This window comes from Taudactylus pleione, unplaced genomic scaffold (assembly GCF_031769625.1).
Source record: "Taudactylus pleione unplaced genomic scaffold, aTauple2 ptg000642l, whole genome shotgun sequence".
In the NCBI taxonomy this organism is placed as follows: Eukaryota; Metazoa; Chordata; class Amphibia; order Anura; family Myobatrachidae; genus Taudactylus; species Taudactylus pleione.
Window position 1 is genome coordinate 5,642,796 of NW_028285044.1, and position 17,144 is coordinate 5,659,939.

Sequence of the window (17,144 nt, forward strand, 5' to 3'; positions counted from 1 at the left end):
AACAATAAAATTCTGCTTTACTATTTAACCACCATCCCTCCTATTCTTTTCATCCATGTTGTCAGAATCAGTAAAAGATTTTGTTTTGATACAATTCATTACCTGAAATGTACGGTCTTGAATCATTACTTGGCAGGTTACTCAATTGCCAGTGAGCCTAAAGGACGGCATGTGGCATCATATTTGTGTAGCCTGGACCACAAGAGATGGAATGTGGACAGCATTCCAGGATGGTAAAAAGAAAGGATCGAATGAGAATCTCTCTGCATGGCACCCAATCAAACCTAATGGAGTCATCATCTTTGGACAAGAACAGGTAGGTGTTCGGTAATCTTGGATTTTTAAAATCATACCCAGGGAAAATGATTAGTCCAACTGAAAACAACGCACCAGCTTGAATGAGTGTTTCCCTTTCTGCAGGACGCTGTAGGTGGGCGTTTTGATGCAACTCAGGCGTTTGTGGGAGAGTTGGCACAATTCAACATGTGGGACCGGGTTTTGACCCACAATGAAATAGAAGGAATGGCCAACTGCACAATGCCTCTGTCTGGCAACCTTGTCCAATGGGATGACCGTCAGGTTGATGTCTTCGGTGGAGCAACAAAGAGTCCATTTGAGAGCTGCGAAGAACGTTTGGGTCACTGAAACATACACCAGCATCCACATCTCTCACACCCTTACCTTCCCCTCAGTGTCACCATTGCAGGATTTCACAGCTTCCCAAACTATGGGTGTGAAAAAAACACCAGCTTATGTTATTTATCATGATATATATAAAAACTGTGTCTGTGTTTGGGGTCAATTAACAGGTTTAGAGTGAAATAGGCTATCTGATACAGTACTTGGATATTTTCCGATAAACCTTTACATATCCTGTATCTTTACTATAACTAGGGGATTCTGTGGCTAGGTAGCTAATACTTGGAAAATGATTAATACCTGGAAAAGTAAAGCACAAAACTGTCATAGGTACACTACAGTATTACAATATGACAAATACAATTGATCAATTTACATTTTGTATAAACATATCTTAATAGGAATCTAATTATATACATATATATATAAATAATTTATTTTTATTTGAAAATCATAGGTTATAAAAAGTTACAATTTAATTTAAAATATTTTTTTCACACTAAACAACATTTTAATGCAACTTCTAACTCTACGCCTCTCTCTTCCCTGGTATTTAATAGAACTCAATAGCAGAGTTGCCAGATAACAACATGTATATCAGTGTGGCTATAGCTGTGAGGATGAGGCTCTGGCGGCTGGGAAGATTTGCCATGCAAAATACAGGATTCTGATGGCACATGCCAATCCTCACTTCTTTTTCCACATTCCATCTCATTGGGGAGTGAGGATCGGGCATTAGAACATAAAGTTGAGTATAATGTATTTTTCTTCTTTTATATATATGTCCTCCTGTCTGCTACTGACTTGGGCAGTCCATTGCTTTCCCCCGCCCCATCCTGGGGAGTATAAAAGCTGTTGTTCCCTTTAGGTTAGGAAGATGTAAATATAGCTAGTTGGTTTATTTACATTATATAGGTATTTATAAGTCATGACATGTTTTAGGTCAGTGCAGAATACATATTGTTATATTTATTTTTGAAAATTGCTGCTGTAAGATGTAAACCTGTATATGGGAACACAGTTATTAATGGTCATTACAGACCGATCTGTGATTTCCCCCAACATATGAACAAAGTTCACGGGGCTATAAACTGCAACATGCAACCTCTGTGGTTCTGTATTGTGCAATCACAACTTTGACACACTGTGACATCAGATATCACTGCCATGTCCCCCATTCCTAAAACTCCTCCCCCATTCCCTATATATTTATTGCCGTAGCTTCAAAGATTTCCATTTAACACTACTCTTATGGGACAAATGTTAATTTCTGCCCATGCTCACTCAACTTTTTTTTGCTTTTTTCTCTCCCTTCATTCCTCATATTTCTCACTTTGCTTGTTCTTTTGGTACATTTGTGAACTTAATTGTGTCTATTTTGTAAAATATCAGTGTGGAAAATAAAGATGGAGTTGTGTTTGTTTACTCGGAGAAAAAAATGTGGTCTATTTGAAAAGATTTTAAATGGTACTGAAAAATAAAATGTTTTTATTATTTCAAAGAAAACAATTGCTGCATTAATAAAATTAGCAGTGTTGATATGACACATCTCCAAGAGCTCCTCGATCCTCCTTTAAGAAGACCAGAAGAATTAGGAGTATTCTCCAGTTACCTGTTGTTGGACACCTGGCTCCTCCACCCACCAGAGAGGGATTTTACTTTTTTATTCTTGGCACAATACCTACTTCTTTATCGATTATTAACTTCTAGAGCATGCTCACTTAGACCTTTTGACAGTTATTTCCAGCAGCGGCTGCTACCTTATTGGATGAGGGGGGCTGCCATGCTGCAATCCGGACTCTGGAGACAGTCCCGGTGCCTGCACAATGGATCTAGCAGTAACCGGGACCAGTGCATGCACACAACAGTGGTGGGAACGTCCAATGTGCACAAACACCGGCTTCTTGGCACTGCATCGGCTGCAGCCCCTATAAGCCCTGTCAGAAAGACTGGAGAGTGGCTTCCTATTTGAAGCACTATCTCTGTTAATCTTGGCCTGGCCTGGAAGTCCCAAGAAAAAAATCTTCCTTCGGGACTGCCTGTCCTGTGTCTGTTTGGAAGGCAGCGCTTATATGGGAATGCACTGCCAGTGAAGCCAGTGCACAGACTCACTGGCTTTTCTGGAATTGGCTGAATTTGTTGGGGGAGGGGGTAAAATCCACCACTGGTTGCTTCCATAGGGCATATTACAGACTCATGCAGCACTTTCCCTTCATCTTCATGCCTCGAAACCCCTACCCCAACACTGGAATTGTAGACTGAAGGAGCGAATTCTGAGTTAGAAGCAAAGCAAAAAGAGAAAGCAACTTGCCACTTGGGTAAAACCATGTTACACTGGGGGTGAGCCAGGTGTAAATGTGTCCAAACGTAAATCTAAATTGCAGTGCGAAAGTAAAGCTGTCCTGCATTTGTGGGCTTCAAAAGATATCAGTATTTATCCTGCATGCAAAAAAATACATTTTTGCCTACTTTGCTTTACAACATGGTTTGTCCAGATACAAAGTTATTTGCTGTTGTTGCTTTGCTCCCACCTCAGAATTAGCACCTTCATAAGCAACTTCTCCAAGATCTGTACTGTAAATCCCAGTTGAAGGAGGCTATTACAGACTATTTTCCTATTATCAATAATGGTGATACCTCGGCTGTTACTGTCTAGAGACTCCCTTTACTATACAGGTCATCTTGGAACCCATTCAGTAAACCTCCATTGTTTAAAGTCCTTGAAGTGATGGCTTCTCCTCTACTAACAGTTTAAGACATTTTCTGATATACTCCTCCTTAACTTACTGAATGTCTTCAATGATATCTTGGACATGAGATCCTTCTCGGCTCTGTCCTTAGAAGCACATATAATGGTGCTTCCGATAGAGGATAAAGATCCTACCATATGCCCCAGTTACCGCACAATCTTGTTGCGCAATATACATATTTGTTCTTGTACACTTAGCCTCAATATGCCATGTGTTGTGAGATGCCTGGTGCGAGTGAGCAGTTACATCCCATACGATTCTGCTTGTGCCGAACATCTTTTTTGAGGCATGTTCACCCCAAAATGCATCTTAGTCACAATTGGATGTGAAAAACAGCTTCACGGGAGACTGCACTGATTAATTTGATATGCGACACTTATATCTGTGTGCTGAATCTGTATAGAAAGCACAACATAACTTTTTGTACAAAAAAAGCTGCTGCTGCTACATTGTAGCACTTCATATTAGGGATGAGCGCCGACCCCCATATTTTGGTTTTGGATCTGTATCTCCTTCATGTTTTGGATCTGGATTTGGTTTTGGCAAAACCGCCCTTGCGTGTTTTGGTTTTAGATCTGTATGTTTTCTAAAAAATCATAAAAACAGCTAAAATCACATTATTTGGGCCTGTTTTTGTTCCTACAGTATTATTAACCTCAATAAAATTTATTTCCAATTATTTCCAGTCAATTTTGACCACCTCACAGCACACAATATTGATTTCATCCAGTTTAGGCCAAAAGGTTGCATCTAACTAGCTGGCTGACTAAGCTAAGCGACAGCAGTGGGCGGCACTAACATGTGGCAGTTTAGCTTCCAACATGGCACAGAATAGCACTGCAGTGGTAGACAGGATGGCAGTTTAATTAACTCCATAGGAAGTTTAAAAACTAAGAATGTTTTCATTAATCAAGAACTAGGTCAGAGGCCCGAGGGAGTTGGAATATGTTTATGGACTGAAGATAGGGAAAGGACAGAAATATTAGTTGTTAATTTAGTTATTTTAATGTTTTGATTCTTTAGATAACATATGAGGGAAGATCAATGTAGGAACAAGTTCCTCAGTTCATAAAAGACATCTTTGATCTGGAGGAGGCTTTTTATACATCTAATAGAAATGTGGTGGCCTTGCTTATAGAGTTGCTGTTAAATAGTACACACTATAACAGATAAACTTGTAAAAAGGTATAACCCAAGCGCCAGTGATGGTGTGTGGTTGGCTCCCCTCCTTGTGTAAAATAGCAGCACACCCACTGGAAGTGTTGCCAGATTTCCAACTATAACAAAAATACAAACAAAAATAGTAGGTGGTGTCTATAAATACAAATCAGGGAGTGTAGTATTAAATATCCTTTAATAAAATCTCATGTAGCTGAGTGTAAATGAACATTCAAGAGCATAAATAAAACTCCTGGGAGTGTAAGAAGTCTATACACAACATATACTAAATAGAACATAAACTCCTATTATAATATTGCGATGACAAACAAACAAATACAATAAAAACATTTTTCTCTAATAGTTCTCGGCTGATGAGTATGAATCTAAATTCCAATGCATCTGTAGAAACATATATTCAGCCAGGTGTAAAAAAGGCCCAATTGACAACAATGTGTCTGATGGCTAAGAATAAGCAACTGTTGTAGCAATGGATGAAAAGATGAACGGCCCAGTAAACTAAATAGCTGACAGTGTTCCACAGTGCTCTTTTGATGTACAATTTCAATAGGTAGCTGTATTGTAGTGCGGTATGAGAAACACTCAATGCTCCGCTGTACTCACTCTCCTCTGGTCAGTCCCGCCGCTCCAGCGGTTATCGAATGCTGATAGCTCCGACTCCGGCAGTGTGAGCCTCATGACAGCTATGCCGTCCCTCCGGTGGAAGCTCCGTTCGCAGCCCTCCTAGCGTGTCACCTCCAGGGGGCTGTGCGGGTCACATGGGGCATCAGCTGCTGTAAGTGTGCAGGCCGGAGGAGTCTGTGAAAGTGATCCCCGATGGTATGTGTGGTCAGCGACTGGACTTGGCTCTCAAAAGGTGGTCCGTTTCCTCAAAAGGTCCATGTGACCAGCAAAGCAGCCCCCTGGAGGTGACACACTAGGAGGGCTGCGAATGGAGCTTCCAACGGAGGGACGGCATCGCTGTGTGCTGTCACCAGGCTCACACTGCCAAAGTCGGAGCTATCAGCATTTGATAGCCGCTGGAGCGGCGGGACTGACCAGAGGAGAGTGAGTACAGCAGAGCATTGAGTGTTTCCCATACGGCACTACAATACAGATACCTATTGGAATTGTAAATCAAAAGAGCACTGTGGAACACTGTCAGCTATTTAGTTTACTGGGAGATTCATCTTTTCATCCATTGCTACAATATTTGCTTATTCTTAGCCATCAGACACATTGTTGTCAATTGGGCCTTTTTTACACCTGGCTGAATATATGTTTCTACAGATGCATTGGAATTCAGATTCATACTCATCAGCCGAGAACTATTAGAGAAAAATGTTTTTATTGTATTTGTTTGTCATCGCAATAGGAGTTTATGCTCTATTTAGTATATGTTGTGTCTAGACTTCTTACACTCCAAGGAGTTTTATTTATGCTCTTGAATGTTCATTTACACTCAGCTACATGAGATTTTATTAAAGGATATTTAATACTACACTCCCTGATTTGTGTTTATAGGCGCCGCCTACTATATTTGTTTACACTATAACAGATGTTTATTTTGTGCTCAGGGAGGTTGTTAGGGATAATGGGACCAAGACTTGCTGTTTACATCAGAGGAAAGTAGGATCAAGTTGTTCAATTCATGAAAGACATCTTTGATCTGTAGGAGGTTTTTTTAATACATCTCATAATGCAGTGGCCTTGCTTGTGGATGTGCTATTCGTACATACTGTAAACAGATGTTTACTTTGTACTCAGGGAGGTTGTTAGGGATAATGGGACCAAGACTTGCTGTTTACACAGAGGAAAGCAGCCTGTAGTTCTCCGGTTGAACTAGAACTCCAGCATCCGTGATGTTTGCCGGGCCTACTGGAAGTTATTTGTCAACAATAGGTGTCATGCCTCAGGTTACCTTAGCCTGCTTTACACACTGTATGTAACATGTAAATATGTATGTACTGTAATATGTATGTAATGTGACCAATATACACTAATTTTTGTATTAAACTTTTTTGCACTTTATTGCACACATCCTGGCAGGAAGATGCTCTGTGCTGCTGCTTATATTTCTGTCTCTCTCATGACACCCACCATCTACATTATCCAGTTATTCCGCTTAGAGTCACCTACATACAAAGGAGGTAGGCATTTATTGAGCTGAGCTGAACTGTTATTTATAACAAATAATCAAAGGGAAAGGGGAGCAAAGGCGATACAGATAAAATTAAATAACAATTGCAATGATGATACTTATACCAAACGTTTTCACAGGACACAACTAGATAAAGTTTCTTCCACTTGGTCACAATTTTCTCAATGAAAGTCCATACATGTAAAAAATGGAAAACAAGGTACCCATGTGAACTATTGTAAATGGTACAAATGATAGATTCCCCTTTGTGCTTGGAATCGCAAAAAACGTGGAGCAGCTTTTGCAGATGTTTCTATAGTATAAATTAAAAGGATAGATCCTCGCAACCAAACTTTAATTAGATTCTGCGTATCCAAAACACTTGAAAGTGGTATATGGTAAACATATAAAGGTATCTTTAATTACTTGAACATCACCAGATAACTCAATGAAGCATACTCCAACTCACGTGAATGGTAGTGGGGATCAGCACATAGCGGTTTCTTTTATTTACCCAAGGGTATCAAATAGGAAATCTCATACAAGAAGGTGTATAAAAAACACTGTTTTATTCCAAAAAACTATAAAAAAAAAAACAAAGGCAGGGAATGATTTGACCAGTAAAATATCCACATATAAAGTCCAATTAACAATTAAAAAATAGATGAAGGCATGCAGGAAAAACCCCTATAACAGGTATCAAAAAAAGAGTCTGGACTTCAACACCTGTGTTTAGAAATCTTGCATACCTTCACCAACTGTCCATGTCATAAGTCTCTATAGTGTACTCCAGGGCTGACTCACAGCTCTCTGTTACCAACGCTGTTTCAATCCTTCATGTATCTTTATCCTACCTTGGGGTTGGAAGCAATGAAAAAAACTGGGTAAATTTGAAAAATCTACCATGTTTTGCCCAGCCAATTAACTTGGTGGTTCAGAATTTTTTTTTTTAATGAAAGAGGCAAACAGGGGGTGCTGTCTGTGGCCATAAAAGTTTTTGGCCATTTTTGGCATTCAGCAACCGCATGTAGAAGATTTCAGCAGCTGTGGCAGTTCAGTTACCAACATGGCACATCTAGGAAAGAGAATGGCACTGCAGTGGCAGACAGGATGGCAGTTTAATAAACTATAAAATTAAAAATGTCAGGCAGCAATGTACCAGACTGAGTTAGCCTTATCAAATTGGATGCAGGACTAGTTCCGATCATGATTGAGGATATTGTTGATGAAGATGTTGGTGGTGAAGATGCCAGGTGCTTGGGTCTAGCAGAGAGAAGGGAGATAGCTGATGCTGGACTGATTGTTGTTAATTTTTCAGCCAAAATTTCTGAATTTTGCAAACACTTTTGATGTATGTGCTGTAGGTGACATAACAGGGAGGAGGTTCCTAGATGGTTAAGGTCCATACCTCTACTTACTCTGGCATGACAATAAGTACAGATGGCTTGACAATTGTTGTCCGGATATGGGTAGACATGATTCCACACATAAGAAGTGGATTTTTTTGTTTTATGCCCAGGCATGACAATGGGCTTTTCCTTATCATGGACAACAACTGTTTCCACTTGTTACAATTCTGTTACACAGGAGAGATCGCAGGAACGCTGACCAGGGCAAGGTATGATGGAGGAGTGGCAGTCCTTACACTACTAGGGCCAGCTGGAGTGTGGTTGCAGTAAATGACACTACAAGAATAGATAGAGTACACTAGCAGCAACAAATAATGGTCTGGGTATGTCTTGGGACTAGGGCAGGAATGACCAGGACTGTAATGTGAATAGCAGGATAACAAAACAGGACTAGATTAGACATAACAAGACTGGACTATGACAAGACTCACAGAAAAACAGACAAGGACTGGACACAAAATAAACACAGGATACTAGATATGGCCTAGAGACTGTGGTGCGGCTTAGACAGCCAGGACATGGCTTGGAGAGCCAGGTGATACTGGGCTGAGTAAGCAGCCTATGGACTGAGGTGCAGCTGAGACAGCAAAGATGCGGCTTTGAGAGCCAGGTAGTTCTTGACAAGAAACAGCCTACAGGCTGAGGTGCAGTTGGGACAGCCGAGGTGCGGCTTTGAGAGCCGGGTAGTTCTTGGCAAAAAGAGGTGCAGCTGAGACAAAGTCACTGGTGTTGGTGCACCATATAGTGCACTAACATCATTGGAGTGCAGCCTGTGCCGCAGGGTTGACACAAGCAGCTGATGCTGCAGTGCGGCCTGTGCCGCCGGGTTGACATGAGCAGCTGACACTGTAATGCGGCCTGTGCTGCCAGGTTGACACGAGCAGCTGAGATGGTGTAGGCAGGGTCATAAACAGCAGACAGGTGGATTCTGATGCTGCAGTAACACATACTGGAGGCAGCGAGGCTGAAGATAACAAGCTGAATGCAGACAGACAGGACTGTGGTATAATACTGCAGAGCTGAATGGTGACAGGATCCAGATTCAATAACAGAAGAACTCAGTAGACCGGCAAGCACTTAAGAACTGAACACAGCAAACATACACTGGTAATGACATAGTATAACCGGCATGGAGTGAAGGGCTGGCTGAAATTTAACAGAAGCAGGGTCCAATCAGAACCAATACCTGGAGAGAGCAATTCCTAATCAAAAGGCTTGTGTGCACCTGCTCTGCACACAGACAGCTAGGTAATTAGTGAGCACATGATACAAAACAGACATGAATGGCAGGCTATGATCTAAACACAGACAAGACAGAATTTCCAGCTACCTGCAAATAGCCAGAACAAGGACAGGACATGATGCAATATCCCAGTAACAACTACTGTATGACTGGGAACTACCACCAAGATGATCTGCTAACTGCAGTTCCTAACACCACTGGGGCCTGATTTACATCAACATCCTTGTTAGCATCAGATACACAAATATCCTCCTCATCCTGGTGCACTTCCACAGAAGCATCCTCGATTTCTATGTCAGCATGTTGCCAATTTTATGTCTTTCTACAGCTAACTTTCCGTTGGATGTTTTTTCTCTACAACTGTAAAAGATTGCTTCTTAAATTTTAGATGCCCTGACTTAAGCTCTGCATGCCCTTGGGCATTGGCTTTAGTAGATGATGTAGACAGACTAGTATCATCATGACTGGTGGCACTGGCAGCAATGTGGTTCCTGCTCTCCTTTCAACTGATCATTCTTCATATCAACAAACACGAATGAAGTGGGGTACAGCACACATGTCAATAAATAGCAATTTTAAATATTACACTGCAGTATCAATGACCTACAGTGTCACAATATTTTTTATGAATATTATACAGCACTACCACTTAGTGTCACAATATTTTTTTTGAATAATACACTGCGCTACCACTTACAGGGACACAATATTTTTTATGAATAATACACTGTGGTTCACCTCACAGTGTCACAATATTTTTTTATTAATAATACACTGTGGTTCCACTTACAGTGTCACAATATTTTTTTAATGCATATTATACTGCATTTCCACTTACAGTGTCACAATATGTGCATGAATATTACACTGCCCTACCACTTACAGTGTCACAATACGTGTATGAATGTTACACTGCAATTCCACTTATAGTGTCACAATATTTTTTTATGTATATTACACTGTTTCCACTTACAGTGTCACAATACGTGTATGAGTATTATACTGCTTATCCACTTTCAGTGTCACAATACATGTATGAATATTACTCTGTGCTACCACTTACAGTGTCAAAATTACAATAGGTGTTGAATATTACACTGCGCTACCACTTACAGTGTCACAATACTTGTATGAATATTACACTGCATTTCCACTTACAGTGTCATAATACATGTATGAATATTAAGCTACGCTATCACTTACAATATATATTTTTTTATATTACACTGCGTTTCCACTTACAGTGTCACAATACATATTGAATATTACACTGCCCTACCACTTACAGTGTCACAATACGTGTATGAATGTTACACTGCAATTCCACTTATAGGGCCAAATGTAATAGGGTGTCTGTTTTGGTAAATTGCGAGTTTGGTGCTAAACTCGCAATTTTTCACAACTCTCCAATGTAATAGGGTGTCTGGGCCTGATTCAGAGCCGGACGCTCTGACCAAAGCACTCGCTCTGAATCAGCGCCCTCCTACCTCAACTTGGAGCGGCCTCTTGGACGCTCGCATAGCTGTGGGTTACCACCCACAGCTATAGCGAGCGTCCATGATGATGGTCTCGATGGTCAAGACCATCGGGCTTGCAACGAGACCCTGCGGTAGGGTCTCGCTGCCGCAAGCCCTGGAGTGATTTTGGCTCTATCAGAGCCAAAATCACTCCCACTGACATCACTACTGATGTCAGTGGGGCCGGACCCAGACGGTAGGCGTTCCCATGGGAATGCCTCCGTCTGGCAGCCACGCCCCCGCCACGCCCACCAAAGGGGGCATGCTGTGACTCACCATCGACAGCACGCCCCCTTTGGTGCGAGACCCCGAGCGACAGCTTGGCTGTCGCTATGCGTATCTCGCACATGCGCACGACGGAGCTCCCTCCGTTGTGCACATGCGCATTAGGGCACCATCGACCCACTCGCGAGCGTCCTGCGCTCGCGAGCGGGTCTGAATTAGGCCCTCTGTTCACTAAAACTCGCATTTTTCAGAGTTACTAAAACTCCCCATTCTCAAACTCGCATCCAGATGTTTTCACATTGAAAACAATCAACTCGCCCAATGTAATAGAGTATCTGTTTCAGACTCACAAAAAAAAGATTACCAAAAGTCCCCAAATAATAGACCTGCTTCAGGCTAGTGAGTACATCCTGAGCAGGTCAGATTAACACAGAAACATGTACATATCCATGAGATATGTACATGTTTCTGTGTGTACTTATGTAAAATGTTTTTAAATAAAAAAAAAAAAATGACGTGCACCCCCTCCCTAAAAGCATAACCAGCCCCGGGCTTTATAAAGCCTGTTCTGGTTCTAAAAATACAGGGGCCAAAATGCGTAGGGGGCCCCTGTATATTAAGAACCAGCACAGGGCTTTGTTGAGCTGGTTCTGGAAAATCAGGGGACAAAACGAGTAGGGGTCCCCTGAAATTTCCAGAACCAGCACCGAACTCTTTCTAGCGGGGGGGTATTGCCACAGCCAGGGAAAACCTTTCACCGGTTTCCCCGGCCAAAGCATTATCCCTGACCGCTAGTCAGTCCAGGCCAGGGATCCCTGGGGAGTTGAGGACCCCCCCAATAAAGGGGTCCCGCTCTCCAGGGCACCCCAGGCCTAGACTGATAGCCCGGGGCTATCCCCTGCACCCTATGCCCGTGGGTGCCGGGTTGATAGTGTTAGTGTAAAGTGTAAAAATAAAGTTTCCATATTGTCTTTAGTTGTAGAACCACAAGTACCAGCAAGTCTCACCTGCATGCTGGTATTTGGAGAACCACAAATACCAGCATGCGGGCATTACGGGCCCGCTGGCACTTGTAGTTCCACAACTAAAGAAATACGTAAATAAACAAACATACACCGTGAAAGTAAAATTTTAATAAAACATACATGCACACTCACACTCACACATACTCACCTAGTATCCGAAGTAATCCATAGGAGAGGTGAGTATGTTTTTTTTTTTCAGGTACACCCCTATGGATTACTTCGGATACTAGGTGAGTATGTGTGAGTGTGAGTGTGTATGTATGTTTTATTAAAATTTTACTTTCACGGTGTATGTTTGTTTATTTACGTATTTCTTTAGTTGTGGAACTACAAGTGCCAGTGGGCCCGTAATGCCCAACATGCTGGTATTTGTGGTTCTCCAAATACCAGCATGCAGGTGAGGCTTGCTGGTACTTGTGGTTCTACAACTAAAGACAATATGGAAACTTTATTTTTACACTTTACACTAACACTATCAACCCGGCACCCACGGGCATAGGGTGCCGGGGATAGCCCCGGGCTATCAGTCTAGGCCTGGGGTGCCCTGGAGAGGGGGACCCCTTTATTGGGGGGGTCCTCAACTCCCCAGGGATCCCTGGCCTGGACTGACTAGCGGTCAGGGATAATGCTTTGGCCGGGGAAACCGGTGAAAGGTTTTCCCTGGCTGTGGCAATACCCCCCCGCTAGAAAGAGTTCGGTGCTGGTTCTGGAAATTTCAGGGGACCCCTACTCGTTTTGTCCCCTGATTTTCCAGAACCAGCTCAACAAAGCCCTGTGCTGGTTCTTAATATACAGGGGCCCCCTATGCATTTTGGCCCCTGTATTTTTAGAACCAGAACAGGCTTTATAAAGCCCGGGGCTGGTTATGCTTTTGGGGAGGGGGTGCACATTTTTTTTTTTTACACACACACAGAAGCCATCACGGATCTCACTGATCTGTGATGGCTTCTCTAAAACTCGCACCTTTTAATGCTACTCGCATTAAAAGGTGTCAGTTTACATAGTCCGAAACTTGCCTAAACTCGCAAATGCAGTTGCCTCGAGCTGAAAAGTTCGCAGGCTATTGAATTTGCGAGTTTCAGTACAAACTCGCACTTTTTAAAAGTGCGAGAAAGTGCGAGTTTGTACTGTTACTAAAACAGACTACCTATTACATTTGGCCCATAGTGTCACAATATTTTTTATGTATATTACACTGTTTCCACTTACAGTGTCACAATACGTGTACGAGTATTATACTGCTTATCCACTTTTAGTGTCACAATACGTGTATGAATATTACTCTGTGCTACAACTTACAGTGTAAAATCACAACAGGTGTTGAATATTACACTGCACTACCACTTACAGTGTCACAATACTTGTATGAATATTACACTGCATTTCCACTTACAGTGTCATAATACAGTATGAATATTATGCTACGCTATCACTTACAGTGTGACAATATATATTTTTTTATATTACACTGCGTTTCCACTTACAGTGTCACAATACATGTTGAATATTACACTGCACTACCACTTACAGTGTCACATTACGTGTATGAATATTACACTGCGTTTCCACATAGTGTCATTTTTTTATGTATATTACACTGCGTTTCCACTTACAGTGTCACAATACATGTATGAATATTACAGTGTGCTACAACTTAGTGTCACAATTACAATACCTGTTGAATATTACACTGCGCTACCACTTAGTATCACAATACATGTTGAATATTACACTGTGCTACCACTTAGTGTCACAATATTTTTTGTATATTACACTGCATTTCCACTTACAGTGTCACAATATGTGTTGAATATTACACTGCACTGCTACTTACCATGTCACAATAAGTGTATGAATATTACACTACATTTCCACTTACAGTGTCACAATATTAGGGGCTATAGATTAGTACAGGATCTTAGGGGTGTTAACAAAGTTGTTGAGAGCCAATTCCCCGTAGTGCCCAATCCAGCTGTCATCCTCATGCAAATTCCACCAACTGCAACCCACTTCACTGTCATTGATCTATATTCTGCATTTTTCTCTGTTCCTCTTCACCCTGACTGTCAATATCTGTTTGCATTTTTCTACATAGGGGTACAATATACATGGACACGATTTCCCCAGGGTTTCATAGATAGCCCCAGTATTTTCTCTCAGGCTTTACATGACTGTTTGCAATCTCTTCAACCAAGCAATGGGCGTGTCCTCATCCAATATGTAGATGATTTGTTGTTGTGCTCTGATTCGTTTATGTCATGTTTAGATTATACTAAACTGTTGTTACTTCATCTCTCACAAACAGGGCACAAGGTTGCAAAGGACAAATTACAGCCATGCCAGACTAGGGTCAAATACTTGGGACACTGTCTAACCCAGGGGCTACGACACTTGACAACTGACAGAATACAAGCCATACAGACCATGACACTGCTGCAAAACCAACAGCAAATCGATACCTTCTTGGGCATGTGTGGATACTGCAGGACGTGGATCCCAGGTTTTTCTATTTTGGCTTTACCATTGCAGGAATTAGTTTCATCCTCAAAATCCGACCGTGTCATACACACTGAGGACACAGAGCAGGCTTTCCTTAACCTTAAGGATAGTCTGACAAGAGCACCTGCCCTGGGAATACCAGATTCTGAAAAACCCTTTCAGTTATTTTGTACGGAAGATGATGGCTGCGCAGCAGGTGTCCTCACACAAAAACATGGTGATGCTAGCAGACCTGTAGCATACTACAGTGCACAACTGGACACTATAGCAAAATCACTCCAAATGTGTTTAAGAAGTGTAGCTGCAACTGCTCTTCTGGTAAATAAGAGTGAGGATGTAGTATTAGGGCATGATACAACTGTCCATACACTGCATGCAGTATCTGCCCTGTTGAATTCTGCCCAAACCAGACATGTCTCTTCAGCTAGGTTCACGAAATGGGAACTAGCTCTGATGGCACCTGCAAATATTACCATTAAAAGGTGCAATACATTAAATTCAGCAACGTACTTACCATATGTGCCTCGAGATGCACAAAGGGTGGAGGAAGGTGAGTCTCTGGTTGAAGGTAGTTTTGCAGGTATACTGACACACATGATTGTATGGAGTATTTGAATCAAACTTTTACTGCAAGACCAGACATACGTGACACACCATTAGAAAATGTAGATTTGACGTTTTCCCCGGATGGGAGTTGTCATAGACAAACTGACACAGGAGAATTATGCACAGGTTATGCTGTTGTAAATGATGAGGATTTTGTAGAAGCTGAACCACTTGGTCCACCTCACTCAACCCAGGTGGCTGAACTGGTGGCATTAAGGAGAGTGTGTGAGCTGGCAGAAGGTAAATCCGCTAATATCTACACTGAATCCAGGTACGCCTTCGGGGTAGTACACAATTTTTGGGCTCTTTGGCAACTTATAAATTTTATGACAGCAGCAGGCACACAAGTCGTACACTCACATCACATAAAATGACTACTGACAGCAATCCAGCTACCAAAGGCAGTAGCTGTCATCAAATGTAAAGCCCACACATGTTAAGAAGACCCGGTGTCAGTGGGCAATAACAGAGCAGATGAAGCTGCCAAATGGGCAGCAGGGTTACGCATAAACTTAACAACTGATAAGGTGATGGTCTTCCAGACAATAGACACGCAGAAATGAATTGAGATGCAAAACTTGTGTTCCCTACAGGAAAAGGCAGTCTGGAGATCGAAGGGATGTGTTCAGGAGTCCTCCGGACTCTGGAGAGATGGACAAGGTAGGCCTGTTGCTCCCAAGGCATATTACCCAAGCTTGGCTGAGGCAACGCACGGTCTGACTCACCTAGGAAAAGAAGGTATGTGCAAGTTGGTCAGAGCATATTGGTGTTCACCAGGCTTTTCTTCTCAAGCTGGAAAGATAGCAATGTCCTTTCTGACTTGAGGAGAAATGTCGGGAAGACAATCACTACCGAACCATCCCAAATCCCTCCGACAGACGATCCTTTTCAGGTAATACAACTTGATTTCATTCAATTACCACCTTGCAGGAATCTCAAGTATGTATTAGTTTGTACTGATGTATTTTCTAACTGGGTAGAGGCATATCCAGCTGCCACTAATACTGCGGTTTTTACTGCTAAAAAGATTGTTCAAGAATTTGTATGCAAATATGGTATCCCTAGAATCATAGAAAGTGATAGGGGTACTCATTTCACTGGTGATGTTTTCCAGAACATGTGCAAGCTTTTGGGTATTAATAGTAAACTTCACACCCCCTACCGACCGCAAGCCAGTGCGAAGGTGGAGAGTGTGAACGGTACTATTAAAAATAAACTGAGTAAAATCATGGCTGAAACTGGATTAGGATGGCCAGAAGCCTTACCGCTAGTCCTCCATAGTATCAGAACCACTCCTAGATCTCCTCTTAATCTGTCCCCCTTTGAGATACTGTTTGGGAGACAACCTCATTTGTTGTAAGTCCACATGATGATTTGAAGTGTAATAATGAGGTTACTGTGAAATATCTTATAAAAATGAGTAAACAGCTAAAACAGCAGCAACAGAAATTGAAAATGTTGTAACATGTCAGAAACAAACTGTCATGATGTTGAACCTGGAGAATATGTTATGATCTGAAATTTCTTACGCTCAGGTTGTTTGACAGATCGGTGGGAAGGTCCGTATCTGGTGTTGATGACAAGTACCACATCGTTGAAGGCAGCGGAAAGAGATACCTGGGTCCATTCCACACACTGCAGAAAGGTCAACTATCCGAAGTAGATACAAAGCGGAGGCGAGACAGATAACATGGACCTGTCAATTGCGAGCCTGTTTCGGGAGAGCTAGAGTCTGCAGTGGAACACCTGAACTATAGAAATTTTGCAGATCACTATTGCAGCAATGGAGTGGCGGGCTGGGTTTGTGTGTTTGCTTCCTTCCAGGGTTCTCCTCATCCTTATTTGTTTCGAGATTTCCTGTTTCTGTGACGGAGGACAGATGGCAGAGAGGGAGGCCAACTGTTATGTCGATGGAGTGGGGTCAGGAGAGAGA

General features: G+C 42.0%; 1 protein-coding gene across 1 annotated transcript in view; it reads left to right on the plus strand.

The window, feature by feature from the left end:
- Positions 1 to 2,064, plus strand: part of NPTXR (neuronal pentraxin receptor) — a 58,008-nt gene extending 55,944 nt beyond the window's left edge. Inside the window, exons 4-5 of the mRNA XM_088455069.1 lie at positions 137 to 316; positions 421 to 2,064. Coding sequence (XP_088311195.1) covers positions 137 to 316; positions 421 to 645 — 405 coding nt within the window. The 3' untranslated portion in view covers positions 646 to 2,064. The remainder of the gene's footprint in view (positions 1 to 136; positions 317 to 420) is intronic.
- The last annotated feature ends 15,080 nt before the right edge of the window (positions 2,065 to 17,144 follow it).